At 43.3% G+C, this 21,356-nt stretch overlaps 1 protein-coding gene across 1 annotated transcript in view; it reads left to right on the forward strand.

Moving 5' to 3' along the window:
- The first annotated feature begins 1,526 nt into the window (after nucleotides 1-1,526).
- LOC143291939 (caspase-3-like) overlaps nucleotides 1,527-21,356 on the forward strand; it is a 68,475-nt gene continuing 48,645 nt past the window's right edge. Inside the window, exon 1 of the mRNA XM_076602083.1 lies at nucleotides 1,527-2,081. Coding sequence (XP_076458198.1) covers nucleotides 2,020-2,081 — 62 coding nt within the window. The 5' untranslated portion in view covers nucleotides 1,527-2,019. The remainder of the gene's footprint in view (nucleotides 2,082-21,356) is intronic.

Below are 21,356 nucleotides of genomic sequence, written 5' to 3' on the forward strand. Positions count from 1 at the left end.
ACAGAAAGAGACAAATGCAGAGAATGAGAGAGAGAGAGAGAGAGAGAGAGAGAGAGAGAGAGAGAGGGAACCAGTGAGACAGAGGCACAACGAGGCTCAAGAGAGAGATAGAGATAAAGAGAGAGACAGACAGAGATGAAGGCATAAAGACGTAGAGACAGAGATAAAGAAAGACAGACAGAGAGAGAGAGAGAGAGAGAGAGAGAGAGAAACAGAAAAAGAAACAGAAACAGAGACAGAGAGATGCAGAGAGAGACATAGACGGGAGAGACGGAAAGACAGAGACAGAGAGACAGAGACAGACACACACACACACACACACACACACACACAGAGACAGAAACAAAGACAGAGAGAGAGAGAGGGGGTCAGAGACAGAGAAACAAAGAGAGAGAAACATATATATATATATAGAGAGAGAGAGAGAGGGACAGGGGCAGAGAGAGAGAGAAACAAAGAGAGAGAGAGAGAGAGAGAGAGAGAGAAAGAGGGCAGTCCTGGCTGTGCCGCTGCCAAATCAGCGACGTGGGATCCAGAGTACCCCCACACCCCCTCTCTCTCTCACTCACACCCTTCCGCGCACACACACAGCAACTTCCCTGCAAAACGTGCCCGAGTCAACGTGGAGTGTGTGTGTGTGTGTGTGTGTGTGGAAGACTTTACAACGATCAGGTGCGTGCGTTGCCTGAGGCAGCTGACACCAGCTGAGCAATGTTGAGTGAATGACCCTGGCCGTCACTGCCTGGGCAGGCATTGCGTTGCCGCGTTGCACGTGTCGTTGTCTTTCAAGACCTCCGTGACACTTAACCTATCCTGTCGTACAACGGTGATGAAGAGACTTTGGACTGTTGTCAAACGCACGTGCGTGATGCTAAGGGCCTCAAGTGGGACTGTTTGATGAAAGTTGAGGAGTGCCCGTGGTGATTGCTGTGAGGTGGTGCGGGTGTTTGAAAAGCATTGTTGAGACCCGCCATCGGGGAAAAAACACAAAAAAAAAACAACAACCCAAAAAACGCTGAGATTTCCTCCCGGCTGATGCACGTGTGTTGTTAATTAACACCCCAGTGACACTGTAAGCACCGCTGTCACTGAAGTAAAACACGTGTTGTCATCAAAAACCCCATCGTGAGAACTTCAAACATGCTGTTGATTAGTTGTAAGTGATTACAGGGTGTTGTGAAGCCTCAGGTACAGTGTTTGACAGAAGTTGTGTGATAAGGCCTCACTGACATTTTCTGACGAACGCTGAAGAGGTACTGAAGGCGTATTGTGGAAGGAGGTGTTTAAGACCTCAGCGAGACTGTCCAACGTTGTCAAGTACAGTGCTGCATTGTCATCAAAACCCTCCTGAGACTGCCCCATGAACACTAAAAGGAAGACACTGCCGGTTTTGTTTGTTTGCTTGTTTTTTATTTTAAAAGCCATTGGAGATGTTTTGAAGCCTCAGCTAGACTGTTCGACAAAAGCACTGTTGTAAGGCAGCGGTGGGATTTATAACGAGTGTTGAAGAGATCGCTGATTGTGGATGATCGACATTGTAAAGTGAAGAGTGTGCTGCCCGATGAATTCTGAAAGATAGTGTTGATTATTCTAAAGTGATTACATGTGTTGTAAGCCCTCAGTTCGACTTTTGACAAGTGCTGTGTAACAAGGTCTAGGTGAGATTGTCTGACGCTGAAGATTTTGTTGAAAACACTGTTACAAAGTGATGCGTATTCCAGCCTACCGGTTAGGTCATTTGTCAAACTCTTTCAACTGATAGTTCTACCTTTTGATTATTCTGAGAACCCTTGAAAGGCCTCACTAACACTGTCAGAGTGAACACTGGTAGTTCTACCTTTTGATTATCCTGATAACCCTTTAAAGGCCCCACCAACACTGTCAGAGTGAGCACTAATTGTTCTACCTTTTAATCAGTCAGAGAACCCTTGAAAGGCCTCACCAACACTGAGAGTTGAGCAGTGTGGTGACGTGATGCTGATGACGTTGTGCTGTGTGTGCTGACGTCACAAGGCCGGGATGGACGGGCTGATACGGAAATCCCTCAGCTCGGAGCTGCCCTACATCCTGAGGACTGTCAGGTATGGGGAGTCTTTGTTTCTCTGTTGTTGTAGTTGGTGGTGGTGGTTTTGTGAGTTTTGAGTTTAATTTAGTTTTCAGTTTATTTGTCCTGGGTGTAATTCAAACGCCACGCTCGTGCAATCACAATCACAATGATGATGATGATGATGATGATGATATTGATAAGATGATAATTGTAAGAATAATAAGAATAATAATGGTAATGGTAAAACTGATAATGAAGTTGAAGATGACACTTCTACTCCAACTACTACTACTACTTATGATGATAATGATGAAAACCATGATGATGATAACAACAACAACAACAACAACGACGACGACGACGAGAAGAAGGAGAAGAAGAAGAAGAATTCACGTAGCGCCTCATCTCTAACGAAGGCTGAGAACGCTTTGCAAAAAGAGATGATAAAATTACACATTTGCCAACATACACATGTTGCTGCGTGGCTCTCCTTCTTCTTATGGTTTCTGTACTTGTTCTTCTTCTGCTTCTTCTTGTTCTTCTTGTTCTTGTTCTTGATGTTGTTGTTGTGGTCGTTGTTGTTGTATTTGTATTTCTCTTTTTTTGTTGTTGTCACAACAGATTTCTCTGTGTGAAATTTGGGCTGCTCTCCCCAGGGAGAGCGCGTCGCTACACTGAGAGCACAACCCTTAAATTTTTTTTTCCTGCCTGCAGTTTTATTTGATTTTCCTATCGAAGTGGATTTTTCTACAGAATTTTGCCAGGGTCAACCCTTTTGTTGCCGTGGGTTCTTTTACGTGCGCTAAGTGCATGCTGCACACGGGACCTCGGTTTATCGTCTCGTTCGAATGACTAGCGTCAAGACCACTGCTCAAGGTCTAGTAGAGGGGGAGAAAATATCGGCGACTGAGCCGAGATTTGAACCAGCGCGCTCAGATTCTCTCGCTTCCTTGGCGGACACGTTCCTTCTAGGCCATCACTCCACATATTTGTATTGCTCTTTTTTTTTTTGTTACAACAGATTTCTCTGTGTTGTTGTTCTTGTTGTTGTTTATCTTCTTCTTCTCACTCGAACACCTCTAGCTTTTGCGCTTGTTGCGATCAAAACTCCTTAATGTCATCAAGTGATGTCTCGAACAGTGTGCACTGCAAGACGTAATGGGTCTATAAGGGGATATTTATGTGTCAAGCAACTCTTTTCCTGTGTGTTAATGGTTCTTTTCAGGGTCTGTATTGAAAAACATATCTCTCATCACTTATCCCAAGTTAGTTTGTATCTTTTTTTTTGTTTTTTTTTTGCGCGCACGTGTGTGTGTGTGTGTGTGTGTACATGCGTGCGCGTGAGCATGCTTGTATGTGTGTGTGTGCGTGCGTGCGTGCGTGTGTGTGTGCGTGTATGTGTGTGTGTGTGTGTGTGTGTGTGTGTGTGTGTTTGTGATGATGATGATGATAACATTATTATCAATAAAAGAAATTAACAATAATAATGAGAATAATGATAACAATGATAATGTAGAAGTTTATGTAGTTCGGTTGCCTACTTTTAAGATCAGGCTCACCACGCTTTACAGTAAAAAAATAAAGAAAAAAAAGATAAATAACATTTTGAAGACATGATGATACAATTGAGATAAAACAATTCACCTCCCACATTCACATCACAAGAAAATGATACATCACACACACACACACTCACACACACACACACACACACACACACACACCACTAATAAATCTACTTTACAGACACTTGGCGTAAAAGCAACCAAATCAAAAATATACTATGAGCATATGAAGTACTCAGGTACGCAACGCAAGCATATACTAACAATATTGAATATATGTACGTCATTACTCACGGTCACAGCAGGCAAATCACCAGAAGATGAAAAAAAGACCAGCTGGTACAGACACTGGGAAACCCTGCTATTTGTGCTGTGGACACACCATTGTACACAGTGAAACCCTGCCCTTTGTGCTGTGAACACTCCATGGTACACACACAGTGAAACCCTGCCCTTTGTGCTGTGAACACTCCATGGTACACACACAGTGAAACCCTGCCCTTTGTGCTGTGAACACTCCATGGTACACACACAGTGAAACCCTGCCCTTTGTGCTGTGAACACTCCATGGTACACACACGTTGAAACCCTGCCCTTTGTGCTGTGAACACTCAATGGTACACACACAGTGAAACCCTGCCCTTTGTGCTGTGAACACTCCATGGTACACACACAGTGAAACCCTGCCCTTTGTGCTGTGAACACTCCATGGTACACACACAGTGAAACCCTGCCCTTTGTGCTGTGAACACTCCATGGTACACAGTGAAACCCAGTCGCCCAGTCCTGCTGTTGCCCTTTGGACTGGTTTGTTTTCTTCTGTTTTTCTTTGACTTTGTTCATTTGAATCCTTCGATTGATTCTTTGTATTTCTTACTTTTCTCCGTCTGTTTGATGTCTGCTTGCTTTCAGCGCTCTGTGTCGTAGTCTTCATGTTTGTGTCTTCTGTTTCCCCACCCTGTCTTTTTCTTTCTCACTCTCTCTCTCTTCCCTCTCTTTCTCTCTCTCCCTCTCTCTCTCACATCCCTTTATTTGCGTGTCAGTCTATTTGTTGTCTCCCTGTCTATCTGAATGCTTACGCTCCTTCTCTGTCTGTCGTTCTCTCTCTCTCTCCTCTCTCTCTCTCTCTCCCTCCCTCCCTCCCTCTCTCCCTACACAAACATACTCACCAAACACCCACGCAACGAGATTGATAGATTGATAGATAGATAGATAGATAGATAGATAGAGAGAGAGAGAGAGAGAGAGAGAGAGAGAGAGAGAGAACGCAAAAGAAAACGAAAATAACCCAAGAAGACAGACATTATCATAGTTAACAAAGATATTGATCGTAGTATGCTTTCTCAGCTCTTTTGAAACATTTACTCTTTTGTACTCGTTTTCTGTTTAAGTATTCATTTACAGAGGGGAGAAAATAAAAAAAAAGGAACAAAAACAAAGAAACAAAATAAACAAACTAACAAACAAAAATGAACAAACCAACACAAATGAACGAACTACTTTTGCGATAAACAAGCAAAAACAGCATATAAGATTAATTATTTTAGCTAGTGATTCAGAACAAACCAACACGAAAGCACAGAAAGAAAATGAAATCAAACAAAGCGATCACTCTTGCAAAAAGATTTTTTTTTTTTTTTTTAAATGCTTATGCTATTTTTGAACGAAGAAGTTTGCCCCATAGAATGCTTCCGCTTATTCATGGCTCTCGGGGGGTAGGAATTGATTTATCCTGTTGGGGATTTTGCATTTTGAATGAAGGAGAAAACAACAAAGACACGAGCACAAAATGAATAATCGGAATTTTATTTTGCTATTCATTAGTCACACACACACATACACGCGCGCGCGCGCACGCACACACCCATGCAGAGACAATACGATATCAAGAAAGAGAGAGTGAAAAGAATGACATATTGTTTCTTGATGTATCCACACCATCATATCTGAGAAAACCCAGAAAGTTTTGGAAACCAGCCAGGAGACAACACAATTAGCTCCAAAAGCGTCTTCGTCCAATCAAGACAACACAATTAGCTCCAAAAGCGTCTTCGTCCAATCAAGACAACACAGTTAGCTCCAAAAGCGTCTTCATCCAACCAAGACAACACAATTAGCTCCAAAAGCGTCTTCGTCCAATCAAGACAACACAATTAGCTCCAAAAGCGTCTTAGTCCAACCAAGACAACACAATTAGTTCCAAAAGCGTCTTCGTTCAACCAAGACAACACAATTAGTTCCAAAAGCGTCTTCGTTCAACCAAGAAATTACAGTTAGCTCCAAAAGCATCCTGTCCAACCAAGACAACACAATTAGCTCCAAAAGCGTCTTCGTCCAACCAAGACAACATAATTAGCTCCAAAAGCGTCTTCGTTCAACCAAGACAACACAATTAGCTCCAAAAGCATCCTGTCCAACCAAGACAAAACAATTAGCTCCAAAAGCGTCTACGTCCAATCAAGACAACACTATCAGCTCCAAAAGCATCTTCGTCCAATTAAGACAACACAATTAGCACCAAAAGCACCCTGTCCAATTAAGACAACACAATTGGCTCCGACAGCGTCCTCGTTCAATCAGACGCCTGATCTGCAAAGACAATGGCTTTTGGTTTCTCACGAAACATGGCAAAAGTTCGGATGATATCGATCTAATGAAACCCCCCCCCCCAAAAAAAAAAAAAAAAACCCCAAAGAGCTGATGATTGTGCTGCTAGTGCTGCTGTTGCCTCTGCTCTCTCCCTCTCTCTCTTTGTGTTTTGTTCCTTCTTATCTTTGAGAGAAAAGTCTACACAATCACTTAAAAAATCCCAAAACAAATACATGACAAATTAGGTATGGGGTCATGGGATTCTGTTATAAACTGTGAATTCCATTTATTCTTTGTAACATCTCTTCTTAAGGGGGGTGGGGGAGAGAGAGAGAGAGAGAGAGAGAGAGAGAGAGAGAGAGAGGATCTCGATGAAAGGCAAGTGTGTTATTTCCTTCATATCCTTCTTTCCTTCCTACTTCCTTTCTTTCTTTCTTTCTTCGTCTTTTGTCTGTCCCCAGTTCAGCCGTCAACATAATGCCGAGCTAAATCTGGAGTGCACGGCTCCAATTAGAAATTTATTTACTACGTTCGTCCACATAACTATTCCTGGATCTTCTTTCTTTCTCTCTGTCTGTCTGTCTGTCTGTCTGTCTGTCTTTCTTTCTCTCTCTATCTCTCTGTCTTTCTTCTCTCTCTCTCTCTCTCTCACTCTTTCATTCTTTCTCTCTCTGTCTTTCTTTCTTTTTTCTTTCTTTCTCTCTCTCTCTCTTTCTGCGCGCGCGCGTGTGTGTGTATGTATGTATGTGTGTGTGTGTGTGTGTGTGTGTGTGTGTGTGTGTGTGTGTTCTGTACGCATACGTTCGTGGGCATGCTCTCTCTGTCTCTCTATACCTTCCTCTGTCTCTTTCTGTCTGTCTGTCTTCTCTCCTCTCTCTCTCTCTCTCTCTCTGTGTGTGTGTGTGTGTGTGTGTGTGTGTGTGTGTGTGTGTGTGTGTGTGTGCCCATGCATGCACGTGTATGTATACTTGTTGCCATGGCCGTGCGGAAGGGGGGCGTCCACACCCCTGTCACCCCATGTCTGGTTCTGCAGCAAAATGTCTGGGACGTTTCCGCTGACTGGCCTTTCTGCTGTGAATAGTTCTCCTCCTCCTCCTCCTTCTTCTTCTTCTTTTTCTTCTTCTCCCTCCTCCTCCTCCTCCTTCTTCTCCCTCCTCCTCCTCCTCCTTCTTCTTCTTTTTCCTCCTCCTCCTACTTCTTCTTTTTCTTCCTCCTTCTCCTCCTCCTTCTTCTCCTTCTTCCTTCTCATCTTCTCCTTCTTCTTCCTCCTCCTCCCCCCTCCTCCTACTTCTTCTTCCTCCTTTTTCTTCTTCTTCTTCTTCTCCTCCTCCTTCTTCTTCCTCCTCCACCTCCTTCTTTTTCCCCTCCTCCTTCTTCTTCTTCCTCCTCCCCCTTCTTCTTCTTCTTCCTCCTCATCCTTCTTCTTCTCCTCTTCCTTCTTCTTCTTCATCTTCTTCTTCTCCTCCTTCTTCTTCCTCCTCCTCCTTCTTCTTCTTCCTCCTCCCCCTCCTTCTTCTTCTTCCTCCTCATCCTTCTTCTTCTTCTCCTCTTCCTTCTTCTTCTTTTTTTCTCCTCCTCCTCCTCTTCCTCCCTCAACTCTGTAAAGTCACTGGGATGCCGCACAGAGGAACTATTCACCAGATTCCTCCAGGTCTGTCGGTTGTGTGTCAAAACCTGGGTCTCTGCAAATGGTTGTCCATTCTGCAGTAATGCCAGTCCATCCTTTATTCGTGTCCCTCCCCCCCATCCCCTCTGTCTTCCTCCCTCAACAGTTCCATGGAGATTTTTTTTTTTTTTGTGTGCAAAGCCCTTGCATCATGTTGCGTAGCCACAGAAATTAGCTTTCTTTGTGTGTGTGTGTGTGTGTGTGTGTGTGTGTGTGTGTGTGTGTTTAACTGATGTCAGGAGATTTTCATAAGCTCCATGTCAGTACAGGCATTTGACGGGCGCAATAGTCGAGTGGTTAAAGCGTTGGACTTTTCAATCTGAGGGTCCCGGGTTCGAATCTCGAACGACGCCTGGTGGGTAAAGGGTGGAGATTATTCCGATCTCCCAGGTCAACATATGTGCAGACCTGCTAGTGTCTGAACCCCCTTCGTGTGTATACGTAAGCAGAAGATTAAACAGTTACGTTAAAGATCCTGTTGTCCGTGTCACCATTCAGTAGGTGTCTAAAACAAGAACATATCCAGCATGCACCTCCTCGAAAACAGAATATGGCTGCCTACATGGCGGGGTAAAACGGTCATACACGTAAAAGCCCACTCGTGTGCATACGAATGAACGTGGTAGTTTCAGCCCACGAACGAAGAAGAAGAAGAAGAAGAAGAAGAAGAAGCACAGGCATTTAAAACCCTCTCTTTCTGTCCTACCGCCACCCCCGAAAGCGGAGTATGGCTGCCTACATGGCGGGATAAAAACGGTCATACACGTAAAAGCCCACTCGCGTACATACGAGTGAACGTGGAAGTTGCAGCCCACGAATGAAGAAGAAGAAGAAGTCCTACCGCCCTTTAGACTCTTTTGTTTTGTTTAAGGTTAGGGTCAGTGTGAATGCAATAACTGTTATATAAATCACAAAGAGGTGGATAAAGAAAGGGTGTCGGGGAAGACATGTCATTCTCACTGCCGTCGGATCCTGAATGTACAATGTCAAACATAGATATTGAAATCATAAGGTGGGAATGGAAATTCAAGCTGACAAATCGATTAAAAATGAGCAAAGTATGATTATCACAGGCTGTGTTCACTGAACTTTTTCATGTCTGAAATAGTCATTGTTTTGTAAGCTGACTTAAAGGTAAATGCTGCTTTAATCATTGATATTCTTTGGCAAAGAGTTCCACAGTGTCTCTCTCGAGGTTTCAGATAGGTTTATTCTGGGTTTACGGATAACTGTATATCTTTGTAACTTCATGACTGACTTGGGGAAAGCTTACAGTTAATGCAGGAGAAACAAAGCTATTTTTTTTATTCGATACATCGTTACTGCCTCATTCTACTGTAACTTGTACATTAAGGGAACATCGTCCAGAAATAAGTAGCCTTCACCTGTTAGACTAGTAGATTTTGTTAGTGCAATATTAAGAGCTTGCTAATGGATTCTAGCTTGTGGTTTGATTGTATTGGCACTGCACTGGTAATATAGTATTAAGGCATAACCAGTAAGTGATTGAATAAATGCATGATGAAAAATAATCATGTGCATTAAGGTCCTGGTCGGGTTTTTTTATGTTTGATAGCAGGAATGACTTTTGAGAACTGCGCGTGCACAAACTATCAATATGGGTTGACCGGGAAATATTACAGTGAATTGTAACTCCTATGTTGTTTTTTAAAGTATCAACTTCATCAATAAGAATATTACTGAATCGTACAGAGGGCTCAGGTGATGCTATGTTTTGTCGTTTCTGTTGAGATGTAATTATAATTTATTTTGTTTTCTGACGGAAAGAGAGAGAGACAGAGACAGGGAGAATGAATGAATGAATGAATGAATGAATCTTTATTTTCCAACGGTGAAGATATTAGCACTTTGGCCGACTTACATATCTGCCGCTGTTCTAAGAGATCCACATATAAATGTTGTTGTACTCAATACATACATGTATAATGCATAAGGATAACACAGCGTCAAACTGAGAGACACAACATAGCTCATTTCTTTACGAAACGGAAGCGAGTAACACACACACACACACACACACACACACACACACACACACACACACACACACACACACACACACACACACACACACACACACACACACACACACACACACCCCGAGGGAAATCAACAACAACAACAACAGAGAGAGACAGAGACACAGACACAGACATACAGACACACAGAGGATCGGAAAAAAGAAGAAATGCAAAACAATCAAAACAAAACATACAGTGCAGACATATAGATACTGAGACAGTTCACCGACATAACATATCGATCGCAGAATGTCTTGTCAGCACTTTTAAAATGGGTCACGTCTGCTTGCATGGGCGAAAACATATCACTCCAAAACATAACGAGTAAACAATAAAAACAATGAAATAATAGAACGAATAAAAACGATCAGTGTCTGCAGACGAACCAGTGGGCGCAAGAGAACAAACATACAAACAAATAAAGAAAAACTGAGCACTCATCAAGTTCCATTTACTTTATACACGGGAAAGATTTTACTTGATTATTCATCTTCGCTTTTTTTCATTTTTGGACGAAGTATTTGCCCCCGTTCAAATTTTGTGAGGCTTTCTCATAGCTGTTAGAGGAAGGGAAAAAAGTGATGGTTTGAGTGAAAGAACAACAGTCAAGATTGAAAAGAATATAATACATTTTTCTAATGCTGCGAAGCAAGTACCCACCAATTTATTTTAGGTATTTGGGGGGAATTTCGTTTGGTTTAGACGTTATCTATTTCAGCCATAATCGCGCGTGCACACACACACACACACACACACACACACACACACACACACACACACACACACACACACACACACACACACACACACACACACACACTAACAACCTCCCCCCAACACACTACGCAAAGAAACTCAAAGACCAAAAGAGGGCGAGGTAGAGAGGGAGAGTTGGAAAAGGTCAGAGAGAGATATAGAGGGTGTGGGGGCAAGGATGAGGGAGGAGGGTGGGGTGGCAGGGGGTGGGGTGGGGGCAGAAGGGGGAGGGTCATCGGGGGGGGGGGGGGTTGTCATTGGAGGGACGTGGTGGTGCTCTCCATTCTGTAAGGCTCGCTAATTTAAGTCTTGTCTCCGCGACCAGACCAAACATTTTTTGTCGTCATAAGGGGACTTAGTAGGCGGTGACATGCATTCATTAATTCTGGTGATTTAATTTCACTTTCACTTTCACTTTCGCTTTCACTTTCACTTTCAAGGAGGTGTGGTTCATGTAGCCCACACCGCATCTGCATGATGAAGCAAGATATCTGACCAGTGCTGAACGCGATGATCAGGCCATCGGAGCCTACCTTTGGGTGATGTGAAACAGCAAAATTGAAACGAAATGAAAAATAACGATGCAAAGTTAGTGGATAAGTTAAATATAAATGGAGGACACATGGAAAGCAGAGTAGAAACAATAATAATAGTAATGATGATGATGATGATAATGATGATGATAATACTAATGATGATGATGATACTACTACTACTACTACTACTACTACTACTACCAATATGATGATGATGATGATGACAATAATACGACGACGAAGAAGAAGAAAAAGAAGAAAAACGCGCCACTTTCAGTGAACATGTGCGCACTCACATACGCATGTGTACTCACACAAGCATGCAGATGCGCGCGCGCGCGCGCACACACACACACACACACACACATACAGACACACACGCGCGCGCGCACATGGTGAACGCAGGCTGAATCAGAACAGGCACCGCTGAACACCCCCCCCTTCTGACTCAGCAGAAGTGCGGGGCCTGTTCTGGTGTGTGGCCTGCTGGCAACCTAACATCGATAGTTCCTTGTGGACTGCCCTCGTTGAGTCTGTGAGTGACTAGCCCGGGTGTTGTCGTGTATGGGCGGCGACTCAGAATGAGCGGCGTGGGAGTAATGCCAATGAAATGGTACAGATAATGGGGCAGCAGGAAAAAAAATCTGCGTCACTGGGAGGAAGACGAAAATAAGTTCTTATACCTGTGCACTTAACTCCGTATATAGCTCAGTATTAGGTCGAGTGCTTGATATAGAAGAATGGAGAAAGAAGAGAATTAGTCTCTCTGTGTCTCTGTCTCAATGTCTGTATCCTGCACTCTCTCTCTCTCTCTCTCACACACACACGCACACACACACACACACACACACACACACACACACACACACACACACACACACACACACAGAAGAGTCAGAGTGTGAGATTTCAATTACCCTAGTCAGATAGAAAACCCTCAAAACCCACTGCATGATGCAGTCAAGGACCAAAAGGCAGCCGTCTAGGACGAGGAAGATCATGGATGGGGAAAACAGACGACACAATCCAGCTAGTATGCCGACTACAAGACCTGAAAGAAACAAAAGAATGAGGGGAAAACCCCGAAAACCTCAATCATCTGTTCAACACAGTCATTTCACCCACTCTAGGAAGACATTGTCGGGAATGGCCAGAAGGCAAAACTGATGCAAAAGTGAAGCTGCTCATAGAAGAAAACAGTAAAGAAGAGGACATCACCATATACACAGATGGCTCAGTAACCAAAGACCAATCCGGTTGTGGGTTCACTGCGAAACAAAAATTAATGGAAAAACAACCAGGGAAGAGAATGCTGCCTACAAAGTCACAACCTCCAGCCTAACGATGGAAGTTAAAGCTGTGACACATGCCCTCTAGTGGCTATCATCTATCCATATGCCTGGAAACCAACATGCCATGATTCTAACGGACTCAATGAACCTCACACAGAAAACTGAAAATGGAATGGGAAGCCCAGAGTGGCATGAGGCAATGCGCAACTTTCAGATTAAAAAATCTTACATGGTCATACTGCCCGGGACATGCAGGTGTTAAGGGAAATGAGCGAGCTGACAGACTTGCTGGTAACGCAACAACAACGAGCGGCCTACATCCAGGAAAATCGGAAATCCTCAGAAAAGTCAAAGAATACCAAAACGAACAGGTACAAAGCCATCACACCATAGATCGCCTCAAAGAAATAAAGGCAGAGAGAGGGAGCTGCCGTAAGTCTATCATGAAAGGCAGAGCACGATGCTTTGCAAATCAAACGAATATTGGCCATCATTTCCAAACCAACATTGCGCAAATTTCTTCAGAACGGAAAAGTCGCTGTGGGATTTTCCAAATACAATAGACTGAGTAACACGTTAGACGCCACGTTCCTGGCATCAGAGATCTTTTCCCTCCCCTCTTGCGGCCAATCAGTGGCAGCCTCTGTGTGTGTGTGTGTGTGTGTGTGTGTGTGTGTGTGTGTGTGTGTGTGTGTGTGTGTGTGTGTGCGCGCGCGCGCGCGTGCATGAGTCTGTAAGTGTACACATGTGGCAGGAGAGCCATGTGGGATCAGGGATCTTTTCCCACCCCTCTTGCAGCCAATCAGTGGCAGCCTGTGTGTGTGTGTGTGTGTGTGTGTGTGTGTGTGTGTGTGTGTGTGTGTGTGTGTGTGTGTGTGTGTGTGGTCTTCAGTTTAACGTCTTTCCACTTGAAGTGATATTAGACGGAAAAAAAAAACAAACAAACAAAAAAAAACCCGGTAGGGGTTGTGGGGGGTGGGGGTGTGGGGTGTAAAAGTGTGTGTATGTGTGGAGGGTGAATAGGGAGAGACAACGCTAGGGAAAATGGAAACGATATAAACGCCAACATCAAACAACTATAACAAATGTCCTATTGGACTACGCAGCAAACCTTCTGCAACAACAAATAACATATTGGAATTGTTAATAACACATTGAAAAGAACTTTTGGTGAAGTCTGGCAAAAAACATTTTGGATTCTGACATTATATATTATATGGTTGCTAGATATATGTTCTCCACATATGCATCTGACATCTTTGCTGAACTTAGTTATAAAAGCGTTTAGTTTTATCCTGTTTGATAATGTATGAATCTGCCTTACTCTTATTGAATTACCGTATGTATTTGACTGATTGATAGTTCCCGGTTGTTGAACATTAATTACACTATGGTTAAAAGCTTTGCCGTTTTCCTGATATAATTCTCTGACTTTGTTCCACGATGTTTTTTTCTAGTATTCGATAACCCACTTGTACAGACAGTGGCACATAAAGTTCTATGGTTCCCTGTTCGTTTTTTGCACCTTTTCTTGCAGCCCTGTCAGCCCATTCATTGTAGAGAATACCAAGATGTGAAGGAACCCAGCAAAACGTAATATGTGTTCCTTTCAAGCTTTAAAGATGTAAAATGTGGCTGATTTCTATTATGATTTTGGATTGTTCTTACAATTTGATGAGTTTAAAGCACATAATACAGATTTGGAATCAACGCAAAACAAGACTTGTAGAAGGCAAATTGGAAGATCAAGAATATGATTTAGAGCCATAAGAACAGCAGTAAGTTCAGCAGTGAATATTGAACGATTTTTACCAATATAGTATGATCTTTCCGTTTTCAGTTTTGGTATAACGAAAGCTGAACCTGCTTGGCCATTGTCTAATAGTGAGCCGTCTGTGTAGATCTGTAAATGATCACAGTATCTATTTTGAAGGTGTACTCGGACTTCCGTTGCCATGATATTCGGATTTCCATTCTTTTTCATGTCAGTGTGATTAACATCAAAATGTGCTTTATTCATCTCCCAGATGGGGTATGGACTTACGGTCTTCCGTGTGTCTACGTCATCTGAATTAATTTAAGACTTTTCGAACAGGTTTGACACAAACGTGCCAATGGGTGTTAAATAATATATGTGTTTAGCTCTTTTGGGGAGGTTGTTTTCGGATGTAATTTTTACTTCCTCTGATGTATAATTTTCAGTTGTTGAGCTTCTCAATACGTATTTAGCACATGCGAGGTTTCGGTATTCACCTAAAGGTAGTACTCCTATTTCTTTGTATGTTCCGAGGGTCGATGCATGGAAAGTTACACCAAGGGCAAGTCTATATGCTTTACAGTCTATGCTTTGAAGTTTCTTTTGCAAATATTTTGGAGCATTGAAAAAGAATTCTTGTCCATAGGATAGTTTGGATCGAATAACTGATGATGATAAATGTTTCAAAATCGTTGTATCTTGTCCCCAGTACTGTTTACTCACAATTTTGCGTAAGTTTAAAGATTTTCTTGCTTTTGTTATTATATATTCAATATGGTTATTCCAAGTTAGTTTTGAAGTAAGTATCAACCCTAAAAACTTAACAGTATCTTTATACTGAATTGTCTCATTTTTAATCTTAAATGTTGGTAACTCTTCTGGGTTTGTACCATTGTTAAAAAGCATAATGTGTGTTTTTTTCTGATGATAATGTAAGACCATTATCAGCAGTATATCTATTTAATCTATCTATTTTTCTTTGGTATATTTTCTTGATATAGTTTAAAGCCCTTTTGGATGTATTCCGTTTCGTAGTTACATTCATCCACATACATATATCATCTGCGTATTGCACTAGGATCACATCTTTTGATAAGTGTTTGGGTAAGTCATTCAACAAGATATTAAATAGAACAGGGGCAATAACAGAACCTTAGGGTAATCCCATGTGAAGAGTCTTAGGATTCGAGTACGTATTCCCGATCCGTACCTGTATACTTCTTTCAGGCAGGAAATCTTTGATATAATCATAGATATGTCCTGAAAAGCCAACAGATTTCAGTTTAAAGAGTAACTTTGCATGCCAAACTTGATCATAGGCTTTCTTCACATCAAAAAAGTTGCAAGAACGTTTTTCCTTCTAGCGAATTGTTGTTTTGCATGTGTTGTAAGTTTTACCAAATTATCAATTACAGATCTACCTCTCTGAAAGCCTGCTTGGTTAATTGGGATAATCTTATTTTTATGACAATAGTACATCAGCTTCTCAAAATTATTCTTTCCATTAGTTTACCAGTATGTGATGTTAGTGCAACTGGCCTGCAGCTGCTCTTATCTGTTTTGCATTTTGTTTGTTTATGAACTGGTATCGCAATAGACGGTTTCCATTGTGCTGGCATTAAACCATCAATCCAGCACTTTTGAAAAATCTCAAACAATAAAAAAACAAAATTTTCTGGTAAATGTCTCAGCATCTCATTTGAGACTGCATCAAGTCCTACAGATGTTTTCTTTTTAGGGAGGGATACTAATGCTTCTTTAACCTCGTTGAGTGTGAGTGGAGCATTGATGTACTGACTGTTATCAGGACTTGGATCTGTATAATCCCTTTTGCTTTCCTCTTCGGTTCTGTGTTTTCTGGTTTTAAGTGAGAGACCTTCCAATCGCATAGACTCCGAGAACATTTCTACAAATGTTTCTGCCTTCTCTACATTGGACGGAAAATCTTTGTCTTTTATCTTAATAGGACAAGATGGCAAATTTATACCTTCTTTCATTTCATTAAACTTTTTCCATACCTTTTTAGTATCTTTATAATCAGAAATCTCCCTATTACAGAAGGAAGACCAATACTGTCTTTTTGCCTGTGCAATGACCATGTTGCTATGATGGTTTGCCTTTTTCTTTTCAATAAGATTCTCTGGTGATTTGTTGTTCAGATAAGTTATAAATTTAGATTTTTTATTATCTACTGCTGCTTCATAGACTGGTGCCCACCAAATATTTCCTGAATGCTTGCTTGATTTAAGTGAATTGTATTTTGGAATTGATATGTCGGCAGCTTGTAAAATGATGTCAGTAAAGAAGGAATATAATGTATCCATATTTATGTTTATGAACTCTGTGTTATAACTAGCAAGCATACTTTCGAATTTCTCCCAGTTAGCATCTTTATAGTTCTATCTTGGAACTTTGTCTTTTTGAAATTCTGAAGGTCTTTGAGTTTCATTCAAAGTCATGATGATCGGTAAGTGATCACTTCCCAATGTATCTTTATATGTCGGCCATTTACATTCTGGATACAACGTAGGAGATGTGTGTGTGTGTGTGTGTGTGTGTGTGTGTGTGTGTGTGTGTGTGTGTGTGTGTGTGTGTGTGTGTGTGTGTGTTTCACATTTATTTCCTTATTTGTTTATTTATTATCATTATTGTCTGTTCATTCTATTTTCATTTTATATTAAAAAAAAAATTATTGTCATTATTATTATCTTTAAAAAAATAATTTAGATATTCATTTTCTTCTCTCTTTTTTCTTTTTTTTTTCTCAAGGGCTGACTAAGCGCGTTGGGTTACGCTGCTGGTCAGGTATCTGCTTGGCAGATGTGGTGTAGCGTATGTGGATTTGTCCGAACGCAGTGACGCCTCCTTGAGCTACTGATACTGATTATGAGTGAAGAATTGTGTGGCGTGGATGGGTGCAGACTGGTGGAAATATAGTAAACACTAGGAACAGGGAATTTTTAAATGAAATAAATGAACAAAACATGACTCCCTCTCTCTCTCCTTTCTGTCTCTCTCCTTACCCCCCCCCCCCCTCTCTCTCTGCCCCACCCCCTCCCCCTCCACCCCTCTGTCTGTCTGTCTCTGTGCGATACGGTTATGAAATTATGTCAAAGGTACAGCTTGAGCGAAACAGGAAGGTGTTTGTCGCCCTGGTCATTTTCAACGTTTTTTTTTTGTTTTTTTTCACGAATGAGTTAGCAGCATCTTTCTGTTCGCGTGATTAATTGGACAGCCAGCTACTCTTTCTGGGTTATCATTGTGCCGAGAGTCAAAGAGAGACTGATTTATGACAAATGCCCGTGGAATCAATTAACAGACCTTTTGCTTCCTGGGTCGGATGACTGGAAGAGAAAGCTTATTCTGTCACTCGCTGTGTCCTTTTCCTGCGTGTCCGTGTGTCTGTCTATGTGTCTGTGTGTCTGTCTGTGTGTCTGGCTGTCTGTCTCCTCTGTGTTTGTATAAGCGCCTGTGTCTGTCGGTCAGTCTCTGTCTCTGTGTGTCTGTCTGTCTCTCTCTGTCTCTGTGTGTGTCTCTTTATGTCTCTCTCTCTCTGTGTCTCTCTGTCTGTCTGTCTGTCTCTCTCTGTGATTTATGACGTAGATGATTCACACAGTATTAAAGGTAATTCACGTGCTTTGAAGTGTCACGTCTGTGTGTGTGTGTGTGTGTGTGTGTGTGTGTGTGTGTGTGTGTGTATGTGTATGTGTGTGTGTGTGTATGTGTGTGTGTGTGTGTGTGTGTTGACGTGTGTTTGTGAGTGCGCGTACATTGCTGGGTGTCTGCCCATGGGTGTGTGCGTGCGTGCGTGCGTGCGTGCGTGCGTGCGTGCGCGCGCGCGCGCGCGCGCGTGTGTGCGTGTGTATTCTACAGCTTTTGAATATTGTGTGAGCAAACACAGCAAACGAAGTTAAGCAGAGACAGTTCCATCATCATGTCCACCATTTGTGGAAGTATGGGGCTCCCTCTCTCTGTGTCTTGGGGATGAAGGCATTGGGATGAAACATCACCTTGTCTGTGTGTTCTGTCAGAATCAGTGAAACAGCGCCATTGTCAGCAACACTCTCAGTTCGATGTTGGTGGGAAATGAATGTCATTCTCTTTCTGGGGGTTTATTTGTTCTAGAACCCTGTCACCAACCCCACCCCTTCATTCTGTCTTTGTACAACTCGTTTGTGTGTGTGTGTGTGTGTGTGTGTGTGTGTGTGTGTGTGTGTGTGTGTGTGTGTGTGTGTGTGTGTGTGTGTGTGTTTTGTTTTGTTTCATTCAGCTTGGGTGTCTGACATTTACTTTATATGTATGTATCATGAACACTCACACCCCCACACATAGACACAGACACACACACACGCACACAGACACACGCACACACACAGACGCACACACACAGACGCACACACACACACGCACACACACACACACACATACACACACACTCACACACATACACACACGCGCGTGCACCACATGCGCGCGCGTACTCTCCTACTCCCTCTTCTACTACCCACCCCCTCTACCCACTCCCTTTTACACGCATGGACATGTACGCCTCCCTCCCCTCCTGACCCCCGCCACCACACACACACACACACAAACACACAACACACACACACACACACACACACACACACACACACACACACACACACACACACACCTAACCTGCGCGTGCTTGCAAGTGTTTGTTCGTATGTTTATCCAGATTGGACTCCTAGCTTATTTGATTACTTTTACCTAAAACAGCTGAGCTGCCTTTATTCTGCCCATGCTGTCAGAGTGTGAAGGAGAGATGGAAGGCAACGTCATCCATCCTCTCAGCAGTGGTTTCTGCCAGGCTGCACCCTGCCGCTGCAGTGTCCCCCGAATCACCACGTGGCTGTGTGCTCAGGGAACGACGCGTGGCTGGTCTGACAACAGCAACAACCTCCGTCCTGTCAGCGGTGCTTGCCTGGGGTTGGCTGCACTCTGTAGGTGCAGTGTCCCCCTAACCCCAACCCCTCCTTCCCAACGGCCCTAAATTACTGTGTGTCTCCCGCCGGCGAAATCACTGGCCAGGGAGGAGGGATACAGTGGGACCTGTGCTTAACTGACCGTGCAGTGCTGTTCGGGGTTAAGGCTGCCACTCATCACAAACACTCACTCAGTCATGTGATGCCATACAGTCACGTGATGTCAGTCACATAATGTCGTCACACAGTCACTTGATGTCACACAGTCACGTAGTCAAGTGATGTCAGACAGTCACGAGATGTCACAGAATCATGTGATGTCACAGTCACGTGATGTCGCACGGTCACGTGATGTCACACAGTCACGTGATGATGGTGGTGAGGATGGACTGGGGGTAGGGGGGGGAAGGGGGAGGAGCGGTAAATCTTTCGTAAAACGTGGTTTCAGTGACGGGTCTTTAAAGCCCATCTCTCTCTGTCTGTCTCTTTCTCTCTCCCTCCCTCCCTAATCCCTCTCCCCTCCTCTCTCCCCGCCTCTCTCTCCCTTCCTAATCCCTCTCTCCCCCCTCTCTACCTCTCTCTCTCTCCTCCTCTCTCTCTCCCTCCCTAATCCCTCTCTCCCCCTTCTCTCCTCCCCCCTCTATCTCCTCCTCTCTCTTTCTCCCTAATCTCTCTCTTCCCCTCTCTCTCCGCCTCCCTCTCTCCTCCTCCTCTCTCTCCCTCCCTAATCCTTCTTCCCTCCTTCTCTCTTCCCCCTCTCTCTCTCCCTCCCTAATCCCCCTCTCCCCTCTCTCTCTCCCCCCTCTCCCCCCTCTCTCTCTCCTCTCTCTCATTCCCTCCCTAATCCCTCTATCCCCCCCCCCCCGTCTCTCTTAAGTATAAGGTGCGGTTTTGTTAATAACTATTTTCGCAGCTGTTGGTGAACCCACGTGTTCGTTGTACGCTCCCCTCTGCCCCGGCCCCACCAGTAGTGGCAGCAGGCAGGGTTAGGTTGACACACACACACACACACACACACACACACACACACACACACACACACACACACACACACACACACACACACACACACACACACACACACATATATATATTATATGACGGGCGCAATGGCCTAGTGGTTAAAGCGTTGGACTTTCAATCTCAGGGTCCCGAGTTCGAATATCGGTGTCGGCGCCTGGTGGGTAAGGGTTGGAGATTTTTCCGATCTCCCAGGTCGACATAGGTACAGACCTGCTTGTGCCTGAACCCCCTTCGTGTGTATACGCAAGCAGAAGATCAAAGATCCTGTAATCCGTGTCAGCGTTCGGTGGGTTATGGAAACAAGAACATACCCAGGATGCACTCCCCCCCAAACGGAGTACGGCTGCCTACATGGCGGGGTGAAAACTGTCATACACGTAAAAGCCCACTCGTGTACATACGAGTGAACGTGGGAGTTGCAGCCCACGAACGAAGAAGAAGAAGAAGAAGATATTTCAACATCTGGAATAAATATATATATATATATATATATTTTTTTTTTTTTCATGAAAGCGAATATCATGGTTATGTATGTTCATGTTCGGGTTTGTGTGTGTCCGAACGTCATGTCTGTACTTCTACATCCCTTTGTTGTTATTCTGTGGTATTTGGATTCTATTTTCTCTGTGTACCTCAGGGCTCTTGTATGCTTATTTGACTTCCTTCAATATGAAAAACAACAACCCAGTGTTCATTCTTTCGCTCGCTCCTTCTCTCTCTGTCTCTCCCTTTCTCTCTCTTCATCACTCCTCCCCCCCCCGCTCTCTCTTTCTCCATCTCTGTGTCTGTTTCTGTCTCTGTCTGTCTGTATCTGTCTGTCTGTCTGTCTGTCTGTCTCTCTCTCTCTCTCTCTCTCTCTCTCTCTTAATGCTTGACGCCCCAAAGCACGAAGTATGTTTTGATCTGTGTTGTCCAGCACCAGGAAATACACGTCAAATACTTATAAAATATATGCACTACAAAACATTTTAAGTGAAGTTTGTTATGTCGTAATGCAATGTAAATGATATATACTTCATTTTTTTTTCTGTGTTCTAACACAAGGCATTCAGACTGGGAGAAATTGCTACTTCGTAAAACAATGAATATAATGTATGGTTTATTGACTTTCCTTGAGTTAGGTTAGGTTTACGTG

Source organism: Babylonia areolata, chromosome 18 (assembly GCF_041734735.1).
Source record: "Babylonia areolata isolate BAREFJ2019XMU chromosome 18, ASM4173473v1, whole genome shotgun sequence".
NCBI lineage: Eukaryota > Metazoa > Mollusca > Gastropoda > Neogastropoda > Buccinidae > Babylonia > Babylonia areolata.